Raw genomic sequence first — 27,834 nt, 5'->3', positions numbered from 1 at the left:
TTACAAGGCATGGCTGGATGTGAGGGAGGGTGAATGAGGAGGAGAGGTGTTCTGGGGTGTGGGTGAGGAGGTACGGACCAGTGGGGACAGGGGTATGTTTTTCACAAGTTTCTGCCAGGGCGAATGGTACTGGCTCAGAAGGCCATGCTGGGAGCTGGGTGGAGTATGGCCAGAGGTAACTGGGGAGGTTGGTGCACTGGAACTGGGAGAGCTGCCCTGGGACACATTCCTGCCAACTAGGTGAAAACCAAACAGAAAACAGACAGTAGATAATTAAAGCTCATATGAGACCATTACACGACTCTCCCCAGACCCAGCCATATACCAATACACACTCTTTTTGAAACAATAATACCCATGTTAAACAAGCTGCTGGGGTGTACCAGGTGTACCGTGGGCGGCAGTATAGCATAGTGGATAAGGAGCAGGACTCGTAACTGAAAGGTTGCCGGTTCAATCCCCGCTGGGACCCTTGGGCAAGGTACTTAACCCACAGTTGCCTCAGTAAAAATATCCAGCTGTATAAATGGATAACATTGTAAAACAACTGTAACCTATGTAAGTCGCTTTGGATAAAAGCGTCTGCCAAATGACTAAATGTAAATGTACCAGAGTGGGTGGAATCTGGGCCAGGGCTGTGCCCCTGTGTGTGTGTGGGGGGTGTGAGAACACTCTTGCCAGGTGACGGAGAGCGGGCGAGCGAGGACAAGCAGCGTCTGCTTTGCTTGCTGATTCTGTGGAACAGGGAGCTTCTCTTTTTACTGCAAACAAACAGTGACACACGCAACACTGAAGTATCAGGATGAACTGTAACAGGTGAGCAGAAGGAATCCACTTGCAGAGAACAAACCAGATAGATTAAAGAAACACAGCACCTTTACTTGAGGCTCAAAAAACACCAAGCTTTGTGTACAGGGGCATACACAAGGCAACGTAATTCAAGACTGAGCAGAGAACGAAGGCAACAGGCAGGGTTTATATATAGGGCACGAAAACACATAATCAAACTAACAAGTCACAGGTGGGACTGATTAACTAGATTGGGTAAGACACAAACAGTACGATGGGACCCCTGGAGGAATCTCGGAGAAGCAGCAGGCAAAAGGGACAGACAGGCTGTCACGAGGACACCTGCTGGTTGTTTCTGGTAGCAGTCTCTGAAACCCTGACTTAAACACACTGAACACCACAACAACAGTTTGAAAGTGGACACAAATAAATGAATAACAAATACAACAGACAGAGACAGACATAGAAAAGTTACCCATTTCCCTCAACTTACATTGCTTTCTTGTATATTAAACATTACATCAATGCAGAGCATAAGTCATATGAGCAAGTCTTCAGAATGAATTCTATAATGCAACCTAGGCAGAATCACTTGCTGTCTGATGTCTCACCTCTCCTGGCACTCTTTGGCTTTGGTCCTCCTACTACGGCAAGCCATCCTGGACTTCCAGACAGACCTACGGGGGGGGCCCACCTGGATAGAGGTGTTTTCCAAGGGTGTGGCCAAGAGAGAGACTCTGCTGCCACTCTGATAGCATTGTGGAGAAGGGAAGGACAGAGGTTTAACACAGGCCACAAAGAGTGTGTGTGTGTGTGTTAGCAAGTGTGTGTTAGTGTGTGTGTGTGTGTGTGTGTGTGTGTGTTAGGAAGTATGTGAGAGTGTGTTAACATGTGCTAGTGTTAGTGTGTGCATGTGTTTGTGTGTGTACGTGTGTTAGTCTGTATGTGAGAGTGTGCTAGCATGGTGCGTGCTAGCATGTTTTAGTGTGTGTATGCTACCTTGAGAATGAGCTCCAGCACCTCAGTGTGCAGCAGTCCATGCACGGGCTCATTGTTGATGTGGGTCAGAAGGTCTCCTTCTCTCAGCCCTGCTCTATGCGCTGGGCCCCCCTCCTCCACATGCTGACCGAGAAGAAAGACCACATTCTTCAAGCATACTAGCAAACATACAAGGGGGGCAGGTTTGCACCACGATGATCTTCCTCATGATCTTCATCATCAATTAAAACCATGGGTAGGCTCAATATGAAAAAAAATAATATAAGTAAAAACTACAGGGGCAACATAGGTCAACAGTTTTAGTTTGAGAAGGATGTGTGAGCATGTAGCATATTATATGATATATATGATATATATTCTGTTTATATATATTATGTTCATATATATTATATGAACATAAGAACATATTATGATGAGAACAGGCCATTCGGCCCAACTAAGCTCGCCATTACAATTAAAGAGAATCCAAAATTGCATCAAGTCTTGACTAGAACACAGCAAGGGTCTCTGCATCAACTACATGACCTGGCAACCTATTCCATGTATTGATAACTCTTTGTGCAAAATAGTACTTCCTTATATAGTATACTAGTTTTATTACTTTTACTGTTTATTACTGTTTTAACTATCATTTATGTCCCCTTGTTCTACAGACTGAACTCACCATAAAAAATGTATTGTGGTTAACCTTATTGAGTCCTTTTATAAATTTAAAAACCTCAATTAAATCACCCCTAAGCCTCCTCTCGCTAAGTCTAAATAGATTAAGTAACTTGAGTCTTTCCTCATAGCTTTTATATTTCATGCCAGGAACTAATTTAGTTGCCCTTCTTTGAACTTTTTCAAGAGCCTCAATATATTTGCCCAGAACTGCACACAATATTCCAAGTGAGGTCTGACTAAAGCATTGTATAATTTCAATATAACCTCTTTAGATTTATAATGAATACTTTTGGCTATATATCCCAACATCCTGTTGGCCTTTTTACTGCTACTGCACACTGCCTAGATCCTCTTAAGCCTGGGTCAACTATTACTCCCAAGTCTTTTTCAAATTGAGCACATTCTAGTTTTTTTCCCCCCATGAAGTAGTCTTGTCTAAGGTTCTTATTTCTCACATGCAAGACTTTAAATTTTCTAAATTGAATGTCATCTGCCAGGTATCTTCCCACTTCTGGATGCTGTATTACCTTAGTTGATTCTATACTGTTGGTTAGACCCCCTAGTTTTGTATCATCTGCAAATTTTACTATTTTGCTACTAACCTCTGCATCAAGATCATTTATGTATACCCATCTCTCTCGCCCTATCTGGTCTGTATCTCTCCCCTACCCGGCTACGGTGAGCACACTATCTCCCTATAGGGCGTACTAATCAGTTCTTGGAACTCTAACAATTCAGGATTACTGTGGAGTCCAGCTAGTTGGCAGATGATGATGGCAGATGAACTCATCCTGGAGGTCTCCCTCCAGAAATCCGATCATCCGGCAACTCTCACACAGTTTTGGCCACATTTTTCTCCCCTAACTGAACACACTTTCCCTAAATAAAGATTTACTGCCGAGACAGGATTACCATCTAAAAGAAGTGCTAAAAGCACTGAGGTGGCTCAGAACAGTCAAAGGCAGAAATTAAACACAAGAAATGCCACTTAGTCTAGATACAATAAACTACGCCTACAGTTCAGCAAAGGCAAATGCCAGAATCAGAATATCCTAAAAGCAAAAGCAGAAAGACGGTAAAAACAAGGTAGCATATTATGTAGCATATTAATGTAGCATGTTGCATATTAAACATACTGTACGTTGGTTAGGGTATGAATATAGCATCAGATAAAGCTCACCCAAACCATGTGGTGCAAGCTGTAGACATCAGTGTTCCCCATGAAGACCCGGATGCCGCGCAGCGTGAAGCCATACTTCATGCCTGTGCGCTGGACGACAATGGCTGGGGCCGGTTCCCTCTTTGGGGAGGAGTCCCGCAACAAGGGGTCAAACGAAAAGGAGTGGGGTGACATGGGGCTGTCCAGAGGGGAGCTGGCATAGGATACTGAAACAGAACAAGTGTGAGGCCTGAGTCAGGGAAAAGTGTTACAGAGAGGACAGGGCTCAGATCAGAGACCCAGCGGCAATGTCAATGCATACAGGTGCATGCCTTTACCTGAACCTGCAGGGAGCAAGAGCGAGTAGGTGGAGGCAGGCTTAACAATCCTGCTAAGTGGTCGGGAGGTGCGTTTGCGGCGGGCTGCAAGGGCGCTGGTGGTTTTGGGGGCAGAGCTTTCAGCCCCCTCTGCACTGCTGCAAGCTGTTGGGTCAGAGAGGATGACATCAGTAAACAGCACATCCCAATACAACCAAGGAGTCAGTCCACACCCACCTTTACCACCTGCAGCCTCTACACCTGCACAATACCAGGCAGGCAATGTAAATATCTGTGCCACCTGCGCTAATTCTTCTGCTAAACTTCAATGGTAGCTCCCTTGTGCAGTTTTCTAAATGTATTTCAAAAGTTGAAATGTAAACTGGATAAGTTGTTAATAAAAATAATATTTATTCAGTTTGACTTTCAGTGCAAAATTTTAGCTAGTGTGGAATGGCAGCATTGTAGACCAAAAGTGCCACTTATTTTTATTTGGGTGCTCAGAACAAATAACTTTTTTGGTTTTATGGAAGTGTGTGTAATTTAAAAAAAATATGCTTGAAAGGTGTAAGGTGAGGTGCCTTAATATCAGGACTGCTTTATATTCAGACCAACACAGTTGGTGAAGTTTTTACTTCACTCATGCAGCAGTAGCAAAGTCCTTAATTTGCCACTAAAATGTCTAATCACAAAATCAGATGACAAAAAATAATAAACCAAGCAAAAAACAAATGATAATCGTAGCAATCATCTGTATATGAAATGGCATTATTAGATAGTTAGAAATTGCATATTTGCACACCACATTTTGAAAAAAAATTTGTCAGATATGAGTGGATCAGTTTACATTTCTACTCTTTCTTGGACATTAATAAATAGATTAATATTTCTGCAATATGCAGGACATTAGGGAATCAATTTATTTTTCAGCAATATCTGACATTTACCATACAGAACAAATGCTGAAAACATATAAAAAAAATGTATTTTATGAGAATTGATGTTGATGTTGAAATTATATGACTGATATATGACTTATATGAATGATAATGATATTGAAAGGCATGGTCATGGATGAGGTCAGGGTTGTGGCTGAGGCAGAGGTCATGGTCAAGGAGGCACACCATTGTATGGAATGAAATTAAAGCTACAGTGATTGACCATGTCATAAATCAAAACCTAACAATGCAAGAAGCTGGAAGGATTATACAGCCAAACTTAAGAAGGTAAACTGTGCCCTCTATAATAAGAGTTTGTCAGATTGTCCACTGGTAAATCAATCATTTATCGTTAGATGTGATATTGTAATTACAGTAAGTGAAATATTGATGATAGATGCTGACTTAAATTACAGGAATGTAGTATAGGTGTGAATTACCCTTTTTGTCAATCATATTTGTACTGTGCTTCAGAACTGACTGGAAACAAGCAAGTGGAGGGCATGGCCATCCTCTGTATGCAGAGACAGACAACTTGTATGTAAAGGAGGCTGCATGTCCAACACTGGAGGGAAGTAAGTGGGACTCACAGGCTTTGCTCAGTGGGCTGTTCATGGAGCCCTGCGGGCCGGGGATAGTACCCTCTGCCATGGGCCCCTTCTTTGGGCTGCTGCTGTCCTCTCTTTCAATAACATGTGAGTGGGGCAGTTCCTCGTTCAGACTGTGTGTCAGTGAAGGTAGCATGCTTTTTTCATCATGGAGGGACAGACGTTCCATGCTGCTGCATACCTTCACAGGGCATCAGAACAGGGTGTTCTGAAGAAGAGTATGATGGATTTGGACTGGAAAACCATTATAAAATACGCACATTGAAATAGTATAACAACAACAAAATTGGTGAGCATATACCCACATTTTACATGCAGTAAGCGGACAGTGACAAAACATGTCCCTAAGATACAAATGAAAAGCAGACTTATTAGTCTGCAGAACTTTGTATGGGAGCAGTGGGAAAGTGTGTTTCTCTCACCTTGCTGAATCGGGGCGAGCAGGAGGAGAACTGACGCACCTCAACGCAGTCATCATCGTATGCATGCTCCCCATCTGATTCAATGTGCTGATATCTGTCTAACCGAGCTGGACACAGAGGAGAGAACAGTCTGTGCATGGGGGCTCGAAGCTGCAGATTCACTCAGCTCACAGTAGGATGGTAATCAGTGTGGAGGCAGGTAGAGGGGACTCACTGTCAAAGTAGCTGGTGTCGTCCTCAGACTCCAGCTGTGGAATGAATTCTGCCTTCTGCCGAAGCAGGCTGGTCCAGTCTAAGTCTTTGAAGAAGTGGTGTTGCTTTACCTCAATGGCACTGCCTGCATGCATGTGAACACACAACCACCCACACACCATGACACATACACACACACACACACACATACACACAAGCACAAGCAAAACACACCCACACAATTAGAGCAATTAGAAACACAGCCACTCTAAATTATGAGTAAACTGAACACAGCCTACAGGTGGACTTTGGGCAGGACCTGTTCCTAACCGGTCCATGGGGCTCTGTTGGAGCAGCTTGGAGATGAGGTCCTGGGCATCTGCGGGCAGGGCTTCTTTGTCCTCTGGCCAGGTCACTGTTTCTATGGATCACAGAGAAGAAAGGTGTAGAGATGCTATAAAACACACTGAAATGTGCCTCATATCTATGGTACTAACTGCTGATGACAGCCCGTTATCTATAGTATTAACCACTGATAACAGCCAGCCAAATACCTATGGTACTAACTGCTCATGACAGCGTGATATCACTGGCACTAATTGCTGATGAGACCGTGATATCTATGATACTAACTGCCAATGACAGCCAGCTTAATATCTCTGGCTCTAACTGCTGATGACAGCCTAATATTTGTGACATTATCTGCTGATAACAGCGTGATATCACTGGAACAACCGTTGATGACAGCCTGATATCTTTGGCTCTAACCGCTGATGAGACCCTGACATCTATGGTACTAACTGTCAATGACAGCCAGCTTGATATCTATGGCTCTAACTGCTGATGACAGCCTGATATCACTGGCACTAAATGCTGATGACAGCTTGATATCTATGGGTCTAACCATCGATAACTGACTGATATCTATGAAACTAACCACTGATGACTTGGCCAAACAGCTCTTCTGGTGTATCTCCAAAGAATGGCACGCAGCCCACCAGAAACTCGTACAGGATGACACCCATGGCCCACCAGTCCACCGGCTTGCCATAGCCCTGCCTCAGGATCACTTCTGGGGCAATGTATTCAGGTGTGCCGTACACCTGGGAACATACAGTGGATAGAGGTGACAGCCCTGGAGTGACACAGTCAGGGAGGTCACAGTGGTGGAGTGTCACAGTGGACAGAGGTGACAGTGCTGGAGTGACACAGAGCAGGAATGTGACAGCACTGGAGTGACACAGTGCAAGGAGGTGACAGCACTGGAGTGATACAGTGCAAGGAGGAGACAGTGTGGGAGTGATACAGTTCACACAGAGGTTGGCTCACAGAGTGACACAAAGCAAATTGGGAGTACTGGTAATGGGGAGTGGCACCTGTTTGTCCAAAAACTCGCGCCTGTTCTCTTCTATGTGTCCCTCATACAGGTTGGTGGTGAGGCTCATTAGGCCAATCTTGGAAAGCCCAAAATCTGTCAGTTTGATGTGACCCATGGAGGTGATAAGCAGACTGCAGACAGAAGGGGAAACATGGTCACCAATAGCCAGAGAGGCTAACATCTTCATTTAGAACAATATTTAAACAAATATGGGGTGGAATAATCAAACAGACTCCTTCAGATTAACAAAATGGCTTAGATGAAAAGGTATTTGTTCCCCATGCTGCAACAGTTACGCAAATTGTATAGAATTGCTTTTTATTTTATTTATGTATTTATATTTGTTTGTCATTACTGTCTACTAAATTACTACAGCATTACCCCCTTGGAAAGGAGTTAATTTCCTTTTTATTGTGTTTTCATTTTTACAAATAAAATATTATTAGTCAAAAATAAAATTCATATAAACAATCAATTAAAAAATTAAAGTCTTAAACATGTTTAATTATATTACATCCCATATTATAAAGTATGCAAGGATATATCTTTTGATTTATGGGTAATGGCCACTTAATTTTTTCAGAGGACTAACAGGTGTTCCTAGGTTTCTTCCTCTCACACACATTGCTCAGGGGACATTACTTGTCAGGTTTGAGGTCTCTGTGCACAATGCCGTAGTTGTGCAGATACTCCAGCGCCAGGATGGTTTCAGCGAAGTACATTCGTGCTATGTCCACTGGCAGAGCCCCCATGTTCTTCAGCAGGGTGGCACAATCCCCTCCTCAAAAAGGAAAACAAAACAGCCTTAGCATGACTGCTCATGCGTGTTCTGCTCTGAGACACAGATCAGAGCACTACTTAAGCACGTCTGCAGTTCTTTGCTTCTGTGAAATGCCAGGTTAGCCTGTAGGCTATCGGATGCACACTGTGCAGTACCTTCGACATACTCCATGACCATGCAGAGGTGCCGGGGTGTGTCGAATGAGCAGAACATGCCGACCACGAAGGGGTTCTCAGCGAAGGTGAGGATGTCACGCTCCACAAAGGCCTGCTGGATCTGGTTCCTTAGGAACAGGTTCTGCTTGTTGATTTTCTTCATGGCGAAGCGCTGTCGGGTCTCCCGATGCCGCACCAGGTGCACTGCACTTCAGGCACAGAGAGACGGACACAGTGCTCCATTACAGACCCAAATGACCATTGACACACATATCTACAAGGTCTGTTGTCTAATGTTTCTCCATTTCTAGTCAGGTGTGTGTGCTGGGCTTTGCTGTGGGGCAGTCTTCCAGGCTGTCTCACCCATAGGCCCCATTGCTGATCAATTTGATGTTCTCAAAGTCCTCCTCACATGGGGTCTTGGTCCTGGTCTCTCGCACTGTGGCACAGGGACTCTGAGAGGCAGCAGAGAGAAAGGGTGAGACAGAATGCCTCTCCATAACCATACTGGCATCATAGCTGTCCTTCTGTCTTTCTGTACCCACACCAGCCTCACAGTTGTGCTTCTGCCTGTCTGTACCCCACCCCCAACTGTAGCTCACCTCCACACTGCTGTCCATCTCTTGGCTGTCAAGGCCGCTCAGCTGGGCCATTTCTGCAGAAGGGAAAACAGTCAAGGTCTGGATGCTCTTTGGGATATTTGTCAGAGCAAAGGTAGACATGGAGCAATTAAATTTGTGGATCAAAGCACCCTAATCATTGTTTGCTGCACTGAACAAATAATATACAAATCAGCTCCATTGCAAAGGTGCTGTTAACCCCCACCCTTCAGGGGATCCCTGGTGAGGCCCAGCTGGTTGATGATGTAGTGAGGGATGTCCGATTTGATGCCCTGGCCCTCTCTAGCGCGGCCCTCTGCGGCCTCCAGAAGGCAGTAGAACTCCTCAGGGTCAAACTCCTAAGAGAACATGGAGAGAGGAGCCTACAGGAAGATCGAGATGACCATACAGTCGACGTCTGAATCCCACCCAATCAACAGAGGGCATTCAGCCTCTGAATTATCAGGAACCTCATGTCCTAACCCTTGACTTAAACAGGTCTGCAGACATTCTGAGAGATTTGTGATAACAAATTACTATATTAAATCCATAAATTGTGGATGGATGGTAATGTGTGGGTGTGCCTACCTGGGGAGGCAAGTTGTTTGAGGGGAAGGGTGAGCCATAAATGTCACCAACCACTACAGTGTTCAGAAACTTAAAAGTAGAAGGTACACTATTAGCAAGCTGTCTTCAACAAAGCAGGTGTTTCCATTTTATATTATTTATATATAATATACAAAGCTAGAGTTTTACGCAAAGCTAGAGTTTTGCGTAAAACTCTAGCTTTGCGTAAAACTCTAGATGCCGTTGCTCCCTTTGCGTAAAACTCTAGATGCCGTTGCTCCCCTCAAAAGGAAGGAAATCACAGACAAGAAGCTAGCACCTTGGTATAACGACCATACTCGTGCTCTCAAACAAGCCACACGAAAATTCGAAAGAAAATGGCGCTCCACCAAATTACAGGTTTTTCTCCTGGCGTGGAAGGAAAGTCTCCTAAATTACAAGCATGCCCTCACAGCTACCAGATCCAAATATTTCTCTACTCTTATTGAGAGAAACAAGGACAATCCTAGGTACCTGTTTAGCACTATCGACAGATTAACCAAGAGTCCTGCATCAGTTAACCCTACCATACCAGCAATTTGTAGTAGCAGTGACTACTTCATGAACTTCTTTGATAGCAAAATCTTAAAGATAAGAGACACAATACAGAAATTCTCATCAACTTCTGGTTCCTGCCTGGCCAGTCCCATTCCAGATTATGTAGGCATGTCTATTAGGCCCGCCTCGCGCTTTGACTCTTTTATACCCATTGAATTTGGCGACTTTTCTTCTCTTCTCAATTCATCTAATAACTCTACCAGCCAACTTGACCCCATACCAACTGGCTTCCTAAAACAGCTATTGCCTGCAATTGGCACACCACTATTAAATCTTATCAATGCCTCTCTTATGTCTGGACACGTACCTCAACCCTTCAAAGTAGCAGTTATCAAGCCTATTCTGAAAAAGCCTAATCTTGATCCCAATGACCTGTCGAACTATAGGCCCATCTTGAACCTTCAATTCCTCTCGAAAATTCTGGAAAAAGCAGTATCAAAGCAACTCTGTGCCTTTTTACACTCTAACAACATTTTGGAAGTTTTCCAGTCCGGATTTAGACCTCACCACAGTACGGAAACCGCTCTCCTGAAAGTGCTCAATGACCTTCTACTCTCCTGTGACAATGGCTGTATCTCTCTTCTTGTGCTACTAGACCTAAGTGCAGCCTTTGATACCATCGATCATTGTATCCTCCTTGACCGCCTCGAAAACCTGGTTGGCATAAGTGGACAGGCCCTATCTTGGTTTAGGTCTTATCTATCAGAACGATATCAGTTTGTCTCCATCAACAACGAATCCTCCGCTCGTTCCAGAGTAAAATATGGTATACCTCAAGGATCTGTGCTTGGACCTCTGCTCTTCTCGTTATACATGTTGCCTCTTGGCGATATCATCCGTAAACATGACATTAATTTCCACTGTTACGTGGATGACACTCAGTTATACATATCAGTCAAACCCGACATGGAGGCCTGCCTAACAGATGTAAAGAATTGGATGTCCCAAAACTTTCTCCTCCTCAACCCGGACAAAACCGAAATATTGGTCATAGGCCAAAATTCAATCAGGAGCAAACTCACTCATTTTACACTGGACCTTGATGGTGTCTCCCTTGCCCCGAGTGCAGCCATCAAAGACCTTGGTGTTGTTATTGATCCCGAGCTCTCCTTTGAAACTCACATAACTAACACCTCTAGGACTGCCTTCTTCCATCTGAGAAATATTGCTAAAATCAGGAAAATCGTATCAATAACGACACTGAAAAACTAATCCATGCCTTTGTAACATCCAGATTAGACTACTGTAATGCCCTCTTGTCAGGATATGCAAACGTCTCATTAAAACCCCTTCAGCTGGTGCAAAATGCAGCTGCTCGAATCTTAACTAAAACTAAACGCTTTGAGCACATCACCCCAGTTCTGGCCTCTCTCCATTGGCTACCTATTAAATACCGGATCATTTTTAAAATACTCTTACTCACATTTAAGGCTTTAAATGGGCTTGCCCCCCCTATCTTAAGGACCTTCTTCATCCATATCTTCCGCAGAGAGCCCTTCGTTCCCAAAATGCTGGGCTTCTCACCATTCCAAGAGTGGGCAAAACTACTGTAGGCGGTAGAGCCTTTTCCTATCAAGCCCCTCTCCTGTGGAACAGCTTACCTTCTGAGATTCGGGGAACAGACTCTCTCTCCACCTAAGTCTAGGCTCAAAACATATCTATATAGTAAATCTTTCAGCTGAGGGACATGGTCTGGTGCTGGCGTGGATCATAGAGTCTCTGGTGGACTAAGTGGTCATTGCTTTCATGGACCCTGTGCCGTGATCTGGTGTTGACTGTCTTAGGGTCGCCCTCATGACTATGCCGGTCCCTTGCCTCCCGTCCCCTAGGTATGCTGCCATAATGTTAGCCTGCCGGGGTCTTTCCTTGTTGCACACCTTTTTCTCTGCCCCTCCTCTCCTGCCTCTCTGTTCTACATCCCTGCCATTCTTATCATCCACTAACCACTGTTTTCTGTTTGCTTCCTATTCCCTGCTCCGGGCTCCTGTCCGGAGCTGTAGCCCAAGCATCTCATCCCGTTTTCCAGTCCTGCTACCTCGCTGCCCTGCCCATCAAAGCCAACTGCATTCCAAGACCCGGACATCCTAGGAGACATTCTTATAATTACTCTACTGTTAAATACTATTGTTCTATCTGCCCAGTGCCAGCCAGAAGCAGATGGGCCCCCCCATGAGCCCGGTTCTGCTCAAGGTTTCTTCCTGATAGGGAGTTTTTCCTTGCCACTGTTGCCTTAGGCTTGCTCTCAGGGGGTCTCAGGCCTGGGAACAATGTAAAGCTGCTTTGTGACAACTTGTGTTGTAAAAAGCGCTATACAAATAAAAATGAATTGAATTGAATTGAATATATATATATATATATATATATATATATATATATATATATTAAATATTCATATTATTTAAATAATTAAAATAATGTGTATTTTGTTTTACAACTAGCATGTATAGAGTTAGTGTCAACTAAATAACAGTTTGTTTATAGATCCCACTTAAATATGCTAAGTATCATTGTTTTTCCAATCTTTTTTTGTCTTGCAGCATATCAATAGTTTAGCTGGCTGTCTTACCAATATCATTTGAGTAAAGTGCTGAGTACCCAACAGAAGCGTTACTTTATTATTGCGGGTTCTCAATCCCCTTATCTTGGAGGGCAGGACTGAATTGCAAGAATGCAGAAAAAATCCTAATTTGCCTGATTTAAAAATAGTCTTTATAAGATTACTTATTCTCTGGACATATTTTGTATGCTCTAATTATTCCCATGGATGCACTGCCACTTTCACTGTGGTACTCTTTCACCCAGAAGAGGTCTGGGTGGGATTTAAGATACATTGCAATAACAACAGTGCACTATAGTGTAATACAATCATAATAGGCAATAATAGGTTGCTTCAACTTTGCAACATCAAGTACAAACAGCCTCTTAAATATGATATTTTAATACAGAAAAATGAAAATAGTGTGCTGTTGATATTGTCTAGATTTTTGTGTTTTTATACACCACTCATATTTTAAAGTAGGCATAGACCCTATTATTATTTTAGCTGGGTGGGGTGGTGTTGCCATGGTCTTTTAAGGGAGGTACACTATGTTAAACCTTGTAAACAGCTGCTCTAAACTATACAGGCACACTGATGAGCTCAGCTGGGCCAAACAGGCTGCTGTCATCATTAAACATACTTATTGATATGCAAGAGAAGAACCAATTTATGGTTGAGAGCAATCTCACTGAAATAAAGCATTAACTGAACAACTGGATGACCTGAGCATAGGAATAATAAAGTATTTCTTGTAAAATTAATAAATACTTTTTCCCCTTAATGTAGCCTTATTTTGGAATCACAAGTTGGGTATGTTATGTTCACCTCACCATGACAACCATTGTACTCATGCAGGAGTGCTGGGCTGTGCCTGAGCGCAGCTACACAAGCAACCCCTGCCAAAATACTCACTAATACCCCCACATAACGAGCCAAATATGGTCCACTGCTGTGGGCTCCCAGTCATTGTCAGTTGATTACATGGCTGGGATTCAACAAGGGCCATGGAGCTCAGCATGTGCTCAAAGTGAACTGAGCTGCTTGGGAGCCCAGTGCATCGCTCATGATCCCCTGAATAATTTACATTTACATTTACATTTACATTTACATTTACATTTACATTTATTCATTTGGCAGACGCTTTTATCCACAGTGACTTACAAGTGGCTGGCATTCATAGCATAAACAGAATTACATTATATCCTTATGCTGAAAGTCTTGGCAGTTTTTATATTTCCTTATCCTTTGTTTTCTTATTAGGGATGAGTTGTGAGTTGGATACTCCCCGATCATGTCTCCCTCTACTCCTATCCCAAACTCCATCCCCCTCTTACCAGGCACTCCAGCAAGCGTGCAGGTCGAGCGATAATGATCATCAGCTTCCTGACCAGCTGGGTGATGACATTGATGTCCACTCCCTCTGACCTTTTATGAGCCTGTCCAGAAGACAACATGCTATTACAGACAGCATGTAAAAATGCTGTGATACTCTATCTGCCCAATGAGATCACCTTTTATCATCTTTAAGGCAAACGTCCGTCACATGTCCATCACATGTATAGTTAGAGAGATATTATCCACTCTTCTCATAACATCTCCTTCTGTAGCAGTTACCTATAAATGATTCCTGTAGCAGTAACCTTGTAAAAGGTTTCTGCCTCAATTTATGAATATCTTAACTCAATTGACCAATTACCTTCTTCTGGCCAGTGAAACATCATCTCAGCATTACTATATTTTTATGCTTTGCTGACTATATCCTGTAGACACACAAGGATTACTCAGCATATGGGTACAGCACACTGACATCCTGCAGCAGTTTCTCCAGGTTCCCCTGCAGGTCATAGAAATAGCAGGAAGTAATGAGGCCCTTGCGAGATTTATCCAGGCAGTCTCTGGACAGCTCCATCAGCTGGTGGTGGATGAAGTTCATGACCCCACTGGCCATGGCCTTCTCAGGGGCTGATGAGGATAGGAAGTCTGTCAGACATTCTTCCATCTGAGCTGTGGCCTGCGGGAAGCACCAAATACCTCAGAATGAGGGACTCTGGGACACTATGGATGTTGGCTGTACATCCCGCTAAAATTCACCAAAGGTAATTTGCCACCTCCCAGGAGCACTATCCTTTAAAGGCTGCATCTTGGTCATCTGTGTAAGTTCAACCTTTTGATTGTTATGTTACAGCAACCATTTTGGATGGTGTTGGATTACGTGGATTGCTTACCTTTGAAAAATATGAAAATTTTCAACTGTATGTCATTATGGCAGATAAAACTACTCCCACAGTTAACTTTGATTCCTCTTGAAAAAATGGATACTCCCAAATTCTGTGCATTTTTAAACAGACATGTAGTAAATGGTGGGGCAAATCCATCAGCCAATCACTTTCGACAGAATTATCACCTGCAGACAGCCAATTTGCAGACACCAGTATGTTTCATGTATTTTATTACATTCTGCAGGGGAAATCCATCACTCACAGCTTGAAAGTCATCCTTTGCATTGTACTTGTCAGGGCTCCGCCCCCTTAGCTGTGGTGTTTTGTTTTTCCCTGTCCATGTGCTTTTTGTTTTCCTTGTGTTCCAGCCCCGCCCCGCACCCCCCCCTGGTCTCCGCCCGCCTGATTGCCTCATCACCTTCACCTGCCTGCCTGCCCACCTGCATCCCATCTCCTTGTCACCCCAGCCCTATATCTTCCCTCCGTGTCTCTGTCTTGTTGCTAGTTCGTTTCAGTGTTTCTACCTGTCTCGTCCCTGCCGTAGTTTGTCCTGTTGATTGCCGTTTCGCTGATCCTGCCTGCATCTCGACCACAATTCTGCCTGCTGCCTGGACTCGATCGCCTGATTACTTGCCTGCCTGGTTCCTGACCCTGTCTGCTCCGATTCCCGACCTTGGATTTGCCCCGGACTGCTTTTCTGTTTTTCGAACCCTGCCTGTCTCTGGTCTTACGAACTGCCTGCCAAGTACAATAAAAGCCTGGAACCTGAAAATCTCGTGGTCCGCGTTTGTGTCCCGGTCACCCCCATGACAGTACTTGGTTGCTGGCAAACAATTCCTCAGTTACAGACAGCATCAAAAAATGCTGACAAGATTTTGAGGTCAGTTTTAATAATCTGACTAAATTTGTCTCCAACAATGCAACTTGTATGGTAAAGGCAAATAATGACATCCTCTGAGGCTTGTTGCCAACATATAACTGTACAACATTTCACACAGGACTTCACTGTCTGTGGTTCTAAGTAATTACACTGAAATCACATGTGATTTGTGCTTAATTGGCGATAAATAATTTAGATGATTGGGGAATAGGACAGTTTTACACACTAGACTTACTTTGGGGAACCGCTCATTGTACAAATGGTTCATCATGATGATTTCATGGTCGTAGGAGGTTGCTGACCAGCCAGGACTGTAACACAAACACAAGATTCACAAGAAACATCTTGACAAGACTGGTTCTGAGTGCATGAGTGTGAGTGAGTGAGTGAGTGAGAGTGTGTGTGTGTGTGTGTGTTTGTGTGTGTGTGTGTGTGTGTGTGCATGTGTGTGTGTGTGCAGTGCAGCAGGCTGCATGAGGGAGTGTGTGGGTGTGGTGCACAGCCTCTCCCTTCATGCAGCCAGGACCCCTGCCTAATTTCATGCTGTCTTTTGCGCTTTACTTGTTTCTAAACACCTCGATCTCTCCATCATTTTACAGTGAACAGCCCCATTTCTCTGAGTGTAGTTCTATATTTTCTAAATTTGTGAGGACCTCACCAAACACATGTGAGGGCCTTATCTAAGTAAGGACCAACAACCTGGTCCTAAAAAGATTTGGCTTTTAATGGCCTGATAGAGTTATGTATAGTCCTCTAGTGATACTTTAGTCCAGTCCTATACGGGTGTTAATGTGCCAAAAGTGTATGAATTCTATTACTCTAGGGTGCCCTTGGAAGACACACACATGAACTGCCATAAGATTATGTACACTTTCTCTGATGTTTTCTGTGATGTTTCTCTGATGGGGCAAGTGGGACATTACCATGCATTGATTGTACTATCATTATGACCTAACATTTCAGCTTTTAAAACAGTGCTGTTGGATTTCACATAGAAATTGAGAGACGGAGATGAGAGAAAAATTAATAGGTGCTGCTCACGTAGTGACTGGGAGCAGAGTTTGTCATGTTATTTATTTGTTACTCAGGCATATTATCAATCAATGAATTAATCCAATTGTATTTGTTAGTGCGCATCTTTTCCAATTGAGATTGTAGCAAAGCACTGTACATGTTGTATAGTGCATTTTCCAGAGGGATTCAAAAACCAGAAATCCCAGACCAATTGGGGAAAATGGAAAATAATTTCTTGGCCCCAGGAAAAGACCTGGAAAATATAATATTGTAATAAACAGAACCATCAACTCTCAGTGCTCTGCCTTTTTAGCTGTTGTGTTTTTGTTTTCCTTGTGTTCTAGCCCTGCCCCGCTCCCCGCCCGGTCTCCGCCCGCCTGATTGCCTGCACACCTGCTTCCCATCCCCTCGTCAGCCCTGCCCTATATCTTCCCTGCTTGTCCCTGTCCTGTTGCTAGTTCGTTACAGCGTGTTTTTCCTGTTTCGTCCCCACCGTTGTCTGCGCCCGCCTGGTTCTCTGCCTGCTGTTTTTGCCCTGTTTGCCTGATTGCCTGCTTGCCTGGTTCCTGACTCTGCCTGACTCCACGATCGCCTTCCCCTGAATTGCCCTCAGACTGCCTGCCTGGTTTAGACCCTGCCTGTTATTGTTTTCGCTACGCTGTCATCTTCCTCAAATAAAGTCGCACAGAACCTGAAACTTGCGTGGTCCGCTCCTGAGTCCTTGCCTGAGCCGTGACATCAACTTATTCAAAGACACTTTCTCCGATGCAGATGGACTGGCTGATGTTGTCAGTAGTTACACTGTGAAGACTCAGTGTTCCTTGAAGCTACTTACAAAATGTACCCCAACAAAAAATAATGAATTATAAAGTCCTTTCAAAATAAGAAAAAGCTAGCCTACTCAGGGCCATGTTATGAAGAGGAAGAAGGGCATTATGGAAGAGTAAAGCTTGGTTTATGCTTCTGCGTCGTACCCCCGGCGTCACTTCAATGCCGTCTTGAACCTTTCAAAGTTCTGCGTTGGGGTTGAATACGTTGCTCTGCGTCCCTGTGCAATTCGCCGCCATAACGCTGTGTGGTTTTTGAAGGGTCAATCGTGAAACTCGTTGATTGTTGTACGCTCCTCAACTTGATCCATGGTTATCGCGCAGAAAACAACTCTGATACGAGCAATTTAAAAATGGCGGTATAGCGGGAGGGAGAAACCGGAAAAGCTAAATGCCGGAAATGATGTACTGAGCGGACCAATCACAGCCCTTGTAGTCTGTGTCGCCTCGACGCGATGTTACAGTTTTTTGGAGGTGCACGTCAGGCGACAGTGGAGGGGTACATGGCGACGCAGAGGGCTCTGTGGGGTACGCCGTTGATTTGACGCAGAAGCATAAATCAGGCTTGACATGAAATTAAAAAGGCTAAGTTTAATTATAAAAAGTCTGTGGAGGAAAACTTTATAACTGGTAGTATGAGGTCTGCTTTGAAGGGCTTTAAACTATGGCAGACCTGCTGAGTAAAGCAAGTAACTCTTGCAGCTCTCTATCCAGTGATATTGCAAGTAGAAAATGAACTAAATGAGTTTTGTTCAATATTTATGTCTATGATTTCAAGAAGGAGAGTGATCAAATTAGTTCAGTTGTTGCTACTGATGACAATATTGCCATACACTTAATATATTATAGTTATATTATTGTTAATTATGTTAATATTATTAATAACATTCATCCAGACAGATAAGTCAATACTGCTAAGAAAACACTGTAGCCCAGACAGGGTCAGGAGAGAGTTTTAAAGTCATGTGCATATCAGCTATGTGATGTTCCTCACTTGTGATGTTCCTTTCAAGGTTAACTCAGCTCCCAAAAGGTTAACCTAAAGTATGAAAAATCACATTTAAGCCTTTAAAGTGAACAAAACTGCATGAATGTTAGACCCATTATAGTTTCCATATAGGAGTAACAGTTGGGTTGAAGATTCAATTCTAACACCGCACACCTTCATTTACAAACATCTGGGTGAGGTTTAGACTCAAGCAAGCTGTTTGCGCTGCTTAACTGATGCTTAACTGGGTGTGTCAAACCTTCCTCCAGTTGGACTGATACAACAGATATTTTTGGTCCAGGGCATGTCTCTGACCAAATCCAACTGAATCTTGGTTCTAAAGCCCCCAATGTGAAATCTATTTCAAGAAATCTTGGTTTGATTTTTTTTGATTGAGCTTTACCAGTTGAATATTTGCAAATCAGGTCATTTTATTGTTTGAGGACTCAGAAAAAAATAATAAATGCATGTACCTCATCTCCAACTATATCCCTATATACTTGTTTGAGTCATTGAACTCTGGCCTACCTTTAGCTAGAATAATATTCAGCAGCTGCTCATGAGTACACATAGGAGAGCACAATTTTAGATTCTTTGCGCTGGCTGTCAGCTGAGTAGAGTTGAAATTTTTATTAATTGCTTGCACACTGTCATAGACGTCACAAATACAGAAATATGTGTGTATATCTTGGAGTGAGAGAGAGAGAGAGATTGTGTGTGTGTGTGTGTATGTGTGTGTGTGCGTGTGTGTGTGTGTGTGTGCAGACCTAAAACTGTGGGAGCGGGGGCGCATGACAGATGAGCTGTGTCCCTCCTCATTCGGGATGGTCTCAGAGCTGAAGTGCTTTGTAAGGAAGTTCAGCTCATCAACTGTAGGCTGGTAGGGCAGCTGGTGCAGCTTCTCCTGAGATGAACTTGATGACTGTGACATACAGAGTTAAAAAAAGAGAGGACAGGACACTCAGTATCAACTCTAATGTGACCTACACCAACACTTTCACCACAATATTCTACGCTGGCAACTTTTACACCATGATATTCTATTTTAAGGTGGGAACAGGATGGCACGCAAAACCAGAGACCATTGTTCAAATAAACATCCTCGGGCCATCCTGACAGCTAGGCCTGCCAACATATGGACTGCGGCACAGTAAAGTAAACATTCTCAAGCCAAAAGCAGGCCATTCTCACCCGGCTGAGGAATATATGCCCGCTCCTCCACACAAAGGAACCCCATGACAGGATGAGGCACCACTGATAAGGAGACTCAGAGAGCATGGAATCTTTATGACCCCAAATCCTTCAGGGACCCTCCCTCCTGACCAGTGGTGAAATCCCAATCCTCAGTTATAAACTGATATTCTGTTAACTGATACTGGCATATTCTGTTCGGTTCAAGGTATACATGTCTTGTTCGATCTCATTTTGATCCATACCATGCGAGCAGCAAAGGGGTGATAGTTCTATAACAGTAGGGGGTCTCCAAACCATTGTTCTGGGAATTGGCTCAGAAAACTAAAATGATGCACACCATTGCTCATGCCCCAGATAACGGGACACGAATAAACACCAGCACTAATCAATCACCAGGGAATGACAAAACCTATCAGGGCCCTTTCCAGGACCTCAAGTGCTGATCAACTCTTTAATGTTTGAGTATATAGAAGGAAAGATTTTGCACTTCGGGGAGCTCCGTCAGCACAGACTCCTGCGCACCAAGCATATAGCCATGTGACTCCATATAGGGAGCACCGTCAGCACGGACTCCTGCGCACCAAGCATATAGCCACGTGACTCCGTATAGGTACTGTATGTCTATTTATCATTGTTTGCACTATACCATACTGTCTTCTGTAATCTTGAAACTTTAACTGATTGGGAGAATTTTGATTAATAAAAGTATTAGTCTTAATCTCTGTTTGTGATTTCTCATTTGACCATTTTTATTGACACGCGTTGCAGGATTTGAGGTTTTTCTCTGCCGCTCAAAACCCATTGATACTTACGCTCAGTCAGTCTTAAGTATTGCACTATTCTGACGAGTCTGCAGTCCCTAGATGGGCTGCCTAATATATATTCTATGATTTAGAATATAAAACGGCAGCAGGTTATATTAAATGCACTGGTACGGTATCCTATGTCGTGGACTATGTAGCTTGATCACCTACAAGCCAAAGCGAACTGAGAATTCCTGGGTTGCTAATTAGAATTGGGAATTGGGGCACTGAAACATAGGCTAGCATAAAATGGAGTCAGATTTTAGTTGTTAGATAGGCAGATTTTTACACCAGTACGTCCAAAGACACAAACGCACACATCTGCCTTCAACAGCCACCACTTCCCTCATTGGTTGTGACTGGCTGTCCTAAACTATGCTGCCACCTTTTACCCACAACCACCATATACACCTACATCTTTAACGCCATGACATTCTACACTGACACCTTTTAAAACACAACATTGTGCACTGATACCTTTAACACCACAACATTCCACATCACCTATTTCAACATGCCATTCTACAACACCTTGTCCTCAAAGGACAACACACATGAAGTGGAATCTCCTTGGGCTCTGGTACAATTACTGCAGTTTAGAAATCTAAAGAGCAAGTGATCTTCATTTCCATTTCTCATGCTATTGAAGAAGCAGCTGAGGCTGAAAGAAATGAAGATACCCATTTAGTCTCGTGATATTCTTTGAGTTCAAAAGAAACATTTACATTACAGTAAAGCAGTAAAGATCCATGGGTTCTTCAGTGTTCATGCACCGCAGGGTGTAATAAATTTGCAAGGAAGGAAGTGAAAATGGAAAACCAAAGAGATGGACAAGGAAATGAGTCCTGCAAGTGGTCCTGTAACAGTGGGCAGTAGTGTTTACCCATGGTGTGAGAGCTCACTCACTGAGACTGTGGAACTGGGTGTGTTGGTACCATACCCTGAGGAGGGCAGGGAGGACAGAGACCAGCGGCGTCCTTCTGTCCTGCAACAGGGAGGCAGAGAGGATGGGTTAAACAGCAACTTTCCCAGAGGGACAGAGAGCAATGTTGACACTCGTAGAAAGACAGACAGTGACTTTTCCAAAAAGACAGAGAGCAACTCTCCCAGATGGTCAGAGTGACACTCCCAGAAGGACAGAGAGTGACTTGCACCTTTTTCAGACAGATGGAGGGTGACTACCCCAGAAGGACAGAGAGTGAACAAATGGAAGGAAAATATTTTCCTGCTTTGTGGACTTTAAAAAGGGACTTGATTCAATTTGGCATGAAGGTCTATTTCTAAAAATTCTGTAAAAGAGGTAAAAGTATATGACATCATAAAATCAATGTGCTGAAAAGTGGTGTAGAGGGTAAAGTATATCATATCGTAAAATCAATGCACATAGAAAATATAACGCACTATAAAAAATGGAAATAAACAGAAGAAATCTATAAACAAGGGTACAGACTGACACCTAGAGCATACCTTCAGCTACACATACCTAGGATTTGATTATCAGTGCCTCAGGAGAGTTTGAACTAGCAGTGAATGCATTAAAGGAGAAAGCATACAGGGCATTTTATGCTATAAAGAGGAGGCGCTACAATTTAATCCCACCAATCACAATCTGGCTAAAAAATTTACAATGTGCCATTCAACCAATTGCTCTTCATGGCAGTGAGATTGGGGCTCCTTTACAAAACAGGATCACACAAATTGGGATAACCACTCTACTCTAGAAAAGGCCAACCATCTCATTTCTTTGTTCTGAAAAATACAATCAACCTCAAAATTTCAGTGCAGGTGCACTTATGCCCTCCCAAAAGCCAAATGCAAATTTTTTGTTTCAGCATATGCTTTCATATCTTTTATACTGAACAGGTGACGAATTATGTACCTTCTTTTACACAATGACACAATGAGTAATTTTGCTGCAATAACTCTCTTGTCTGAACCTTTTATATCTTGTTAATCTCTCAATTCAGCCAACATGGGCCACATTTCACACATTTTTTTTTCAATGGCCAGGGTTCATAATTTGTGAGTTCTTGTCTGGACTGCAAGACTAAATTTCCACTATATTTTACAGGAAATTAGACAAGAATAGGACTGATTTTGACAGACAATTTAAATGACGACATTGTGTTTACTCTGGAGGGACTGTGTATTATCTGACACAATGCAGGTGGAACAAGGTGACTCAATCTCCTTCTCACCTTCGTAGCTGAATGAAAGAAAAGTGAGTTGCAGTTTTAGGAGAAAAACTGCGGGGGCTGTCCAAAGGGCTGTTCACTGTAAAATGATGGAGAAATGGAGGTGTTTAGAAACAAGTAAATCGCAAAAGACAGCATGAAATTAGGCAGGGGTCCTGGCTGCATGAGGGGAGAGGCTGTGCACCACACCCACACACTCCCTCATGCAGCCTGCTGCACTGCACACACATGCGCGCACACACACACACACACACACACACACACACACACACACGCACACACACACACACACACACACACACACACACACACACACACACACACACACACACACACACACACACAGAGGGGTCCCCCACTGCCTCATTTGCAAGCTGTTTTTTGTCTGTTCAGCTGTGTTTATTCAAGGTCACATACAAAGAGTTATAAAATATAGGACCAGTTTTATGTTAACATTACTCATATTTTATGTTTTAAGTTACTATTACTCACACTCAACAGAGCCAGCATGTTTTTAACCTCAACATAAAGCAATTCTTGCTTTCGTGAAGCAGCAAAGCGTTACTTTCTGAGTTACCTATCTGTATAATTACCCAATGTTTACCAGTTTTGGGATTCTTGGATACACATGGAATGAGCAACTAAGTACCTGAGAACTACAAACAACTAGTTGCATTACAATATATTGACCCTATTAGAGGATATACCAACTGATATAGGCATGTTGACATGTTAAATGTGAATGTCTCCAGCTAACAATACAGGTATGTAATATGGATGTAGCTGTTTTATATTATACTTACTGTGGTCAAGGAATAGGAGAACCTCAGAATTTATCAGAATTTCAGCTTAGAACATGATGTCCCAAAATATTGTGCATAGTCCTTTCTCTTTCTTTTCTAAACAGATTTTGTTTGGCACAGTGCTCCAATAGTGTAGCTCTTAGCACATGGTGTCTTGTCTAGTCATGACATGGTCAAATGCATATAAATGAAACATTTCTTTCTTTGATCAATTTTATCTAACAATGTCTCTCCCATTGTGAGAGGACGTATCAGTAGACATGTAGACAGGTATCTGTGCAGCACATTTTCAATGGAAGTTCAGGTGGCAGGGACACACCTGTGTATCCATGAAATGGGGAGAGAGGCCTCGGCAGAGTGGGCGAAGAGCCACAGGTCATAATCAGACTCTTCCTATTGCTGGTCCGACCACTGGAAGGGAGATGACACAGCTCATTAGTGACAGCAGGAAACAGACTCCACAGGATCTTTCTCTCTTTACAAAGGAATGGCATGTCTTTTCTGATTGGAAAATCTGACATTTCTAATTCTAAGAAGAAAGGGGGTTATGAATAATGTCATTAAAATGTTAACATATTTGTGTTGTCTTGTTTACCAAAACTATCGCACATATTTTTACAACCATGGTTGCAATTTGTTGCTTGTCATGGAAGCCTTCTGGATAAACTTTTTGGCTACATGGATCAACCCCAAGACTCTTTTGCCATCAACAAAGACGTTGAGAAGTACCTCTGCACATCTCTACATGGAAGACAAATGCTGGGTGGTATCTAACATTCAGCACAATTGCTGCTTAATCCATGCATGTCCCAGCATTGTCCGCTGCTGTAAAGCACCGGTTATGAGTAAGCAACCATATCTTTAAGCCAGACTACTGTTCACTGTGATGATGAACTGTAGATGAACTATTTAAAGCACTCATGCTTTTATGCAACGAGGCAACTTTTCAACTTCAGTGATGAATTGATATAAATGACTGTCTGAATATTCTTATTAAAGCATGACAAGTTTGCTGCAAGAAAAATATTATAGACATGAAGTAAAAAAAAATAAAAAGGAAAAAGGAATTTACCAGTGCAGGTCAAGCACTGCAGTGGACGAGACTGTTAAGCACAGTGATGTGTAAGGTTAATGAGGGCGTTATGTAAGTGAGTACTAGGTTTATTTTTGTCCACAGAATAGACTGAACACCAACCCTAGTAAGTACATGAAAGATTCATATTGTTGGTATTGAATGGTTCATTATAAGAGCAGAAGAGCAAGGCACTCACTGGGCTAAACCAAGCACAACTGAATTGTGCTGGCCTGGTAACTCATCCACCATTGATGAAGGACACATACTGCAAATGAGATGTGAGGAGAGATCATCTGGGCTAGTGTAGTAGTGATGCAGGTGCACCACACAGTAAGGACATCAGATGGGCCAGTGAAGTAGGATACAGGTCAACCACATAGTGGGGTAAGGACAATATGAGTAACTTGATCACATATTAAATAACAATGAAAATTTTTTACAAAAAAATCACAATGAAAGCCAGTTTAAGTGGATTCAGGACCTTTTCCTTGATGATGTGTGCATACCATCTTCATTCTTGCATGCTACATAATTCTTGGCTGTTCTGTGACAAGTGGTGAGTATTGTGAGATAAATTTGATGTTGATCCATGCACAAGTTTATGCTTGCAATAACCTTGGCTTCATTGCAACATCCCTTAGTAGAGTCCTCCCTCTCTGAGTTACCCCTTAGTAAGAAACAGAGGTCTCTTAGCGGTACTAAAGAAATATTCAGTGTTTTAATTTTAAAATGTTTTAATTGTGATGCTGGGTTTATGTTGTGTGATCTACAAATGATGTTGAGTTTTTAAATACAATATTGTGGTTACTAAGGCAGCCAAGTAGGGCAGAGCAGTTGTGAGATTCAATACGCTGTAGAAGTGGGCCAATGACAGGCCAGAAGAGAGTACAAACTGCACAGAAAAACACCTCTTATTTCTTATCAAATTAGAACAAAACTTTAAAAAATTAAAACACTTGAAACAACAATGAAAACCTACTTCACAATCAAATTATGTCAATATTACTTAACAGTTTTACCTTGACACTGTCATACAGTGACATTTCAACACTACAACTATATTGCCAGTTTAGAAAGATGGGGCCAAATTGGACCCCAGTAATTACTGAAGCATCTTTTTAAAATTTACAATTTTTGACGATTATTGAGAGAGGACAATGATACTTACAAACTGTTCCTTCTTGGAAGACTTCGCTCCTTCTGAAAGAAAAAGGAGAAACATTACAATGTGTATCACTATCATAACACAATAATACATTTTCCCAGCACATATAAAGATGCATCAGGCTGTTCTGAGAAATGTGTGTGTGAGCAATGTCTGTGCAGCATCTTTGAAATTGGTTTCATTTCCAAAAAAAGTTGTCTTGTAAACCAGCCATATCCAGCCATTTGTATTTGGTCACATTGAACAGTAAAACTACTGTTTGTGCTCATGCTGCTCAAACAGTGTGGATAATCTGCTATGATCTCTTTATTCCCTCACACAGTTTAATCCTGGGGTAGCCATATTCAGAACATTCATGTACAAACAACTGGTTATGTATGTGTAACAACTGATGAAGTATTTTTCCCTCCAACTGTTAAGTATAGTTGTGTTTATTCATTGATATGCATTGATATCAAGTGTAACATTGGTTATTAATTGATGAGCACTGAAAGGTACACAGATTAATTAATTCATCTAAGAGCCCTTTCTGATGGCTGACTTGATCTTGAAGCAACACAATGAATTCATAATTTTACATTGGTTCAGTGCCATCTGTTTTCTGCCCTAAAGACATGGGGCAAAGTTCCTGTCTTGATTTACTATGACAAATACAAATCTTGTAATTCCTAACTGACAAGCATTTTTATGGTGGCAGTCTGTACACAGTTCAGTTATTTTTTGTAAAAACCCCCAAAACAGAAGAACCAACCAAGGTCACATTGTACACCCACTGCTCCGTTTATTTGGTTCAGTACAGTACTTGTAGATCAAGCTACATCCTCACACACCCCATGCTGCTGTAAATGCTGGTGACTGTAATATAGCAGTGAGCAATGCACATTTCTGTCTAGCTCTGCTCTGATCTCTCATATCTTAATTGGAGCCAACAGGGGCAATTTCCCTCTATAGATATTTCAACAGCAGGTGACCCAATGTCTGTATTAAATGTTTAAGTTGGTACAGAATTGGTAGGCAGAACACAGCTTAGTAGTTTCCCATGATATGAGAGCAAACACAATAATCCAGTTCCTTGATCTCTGGCCACCAAATTGGATCACTAACAACTTGTTCATATTGGCAGGGAAAAGCTTCCAACTGTGTGCAGTCAAACATTTATCACTTTATCCACAACCCTCCGGATACTTCCTCCATTGGCGAGCATCACAAGAAAGGGGGAAAAAGAGAGAAATTATGTTGGTCATTCTCTTACTGGGGTGATGTGATTTCTCTGCAGGTGATTTCTCTGCTTTTTAATCATGATGATGGGCACTCCTATGTGGAGCAGAGGATGCTCTGGAAATATATCAGTAGTGTCATGGTCGACAGCAAATATGTTCTACTATAACCAGATATTCAGCTCCTATGTTTTTTCTGTCCATCTCCTAGGTGCTTCCAGTTGGTAATAGAAGGTTCTAGTGCTGTCTGTGCTGCTGTGCTGACCATGAATGGTCTGTTTAAGACCACACCCCTTCAGGAATGTTCATGAGCCAGCAAATCAGAACAGTTTTAGTTTCAAGAATTTTCAATATGGAATTTTATGAGCTGCTAATCTAGTCAATATACCAAGAATCTGGCTCCATAGGAAGAGCATTACGTCAAACATACATGGACCCTTCTATGATAAAACCCTGACAAATTCGAAATCCTTCTGAACAACTGCAATATTTCTCCTGGAAATTACATTTAAAACCTCCCATACAGGTATTACATCAAACACTGAAGTTCCCACATCAACCAAGAATTTCTCAAGTTCATTAAGCTTGTCTGCTGTTTAAATGGTCAAAAACAAAATTCCCTTACCTGCCCTGTCTCATAACCCATCTCAACAGACTCCCTCAGTAGGCACAGCTTCACTCCATACCAGCTTGCTGAGCGCTTAAAGACAGGAGCCCTTCCAGCCTGCTCTCCATCAGCGGACCCAGCCAT

At 42.6% G+C, this 27,834-nt stretch overlaps 1 protein-coding gene across 1 annotated transcript; it reads right to left on the bottom strand.

Annotated features, from left to right (window-relative positions):
* On the bottom strand, nucleotides 1-27,834 carry LOC118796016 (microtubule-associated serine/threonine-protein kinase 2-like). The gene is made up of 26 exons (XM_036554850.1): nucleotides 27,709-27,834; nucleotides 25,870-25,901; nucleotides 23,946-24,037; nucleotides 22,827-22,902; nucleotides 21,535-21,613; nucleotides 19,399-19,553; nucleotides 16,038-16,113; nucleotides 14,511-14,714; nucleotides 14,038-14,139; nucleotides 9,227-9,359; nucleotides 9,004-9,056; nucleotides 8,765-8,856; nucleotides 8,402-8,610; nucleotides 8,108-8,246; nucleotides 7,464-7,596; nucleotides 7,025-7,190; nucleotides 6,407-6,508; nucleotides 6,110-6,232; nucleotides 5,896-6,002; nucleotides 5,456-5,654; nucleotides 3,955-4,092; nucleotides 3,632-3,837; nucleotides 1,789-1,911; nucleotides 1,401-1,537; nucleotides 610-761; nucleotides 1-236 (listed from the first exon to the last, which is right to left on the bottom strand). The coding sequence occupies exons 1-26, from the start codon at nucleotides 27,832-27,834 to the stop codon at nucleotides 1-3; spliced, it is 3,390 nt and encodes a 1,129-aa protein (XP_036410743.1).

Source organism: Megalops cyprinoides, chromosome 20 (genome assembly GCF_013368585.1).
Source record: "Megalops cyprinoides isolate fMegCyp1 chromosome 20, fMegCyp1.pri, whole genome shotgun sequence".
In the NCBI taxonomy this organism is placed as follows: Eukaryota; Metazoa; Chordata; class Actinopteri; order Elopiformes; family Megalopidae; genus Megalops; species Megalops cyprinoides.
This window is presented reverse-complemented; position numbering and strand designations above follow the sequence as displayed.

What these genes read in the sequence shown, in the direction of transcription:
- LOC118796016 (XM_036554850.1), bottom strand. Translation starts at nt 27,834, where the DNA reads ATGGCTGGGTCCGCTGATGGAGAGCAGGCTGGAAGGGCTCCTGTCTTT. An exon ending in CCCATTTCATGGATACACAG is followed by an intron (nt 22,903 to 23,945) that starts GTGTGTCCCTGC and finishes ATCATTTTACAG; the next exon opens with TGAACAGCCCTTTGGACAGC. An exon ending in AGAGACCTCAAACCTGACAA is followed by an intron (nt 7,597 to 8,107) that starts GTAATGTCCCCT and finishes TTCTGTCTGCAG; the next exon opens with TCTGCTTATCACCTCCATGG.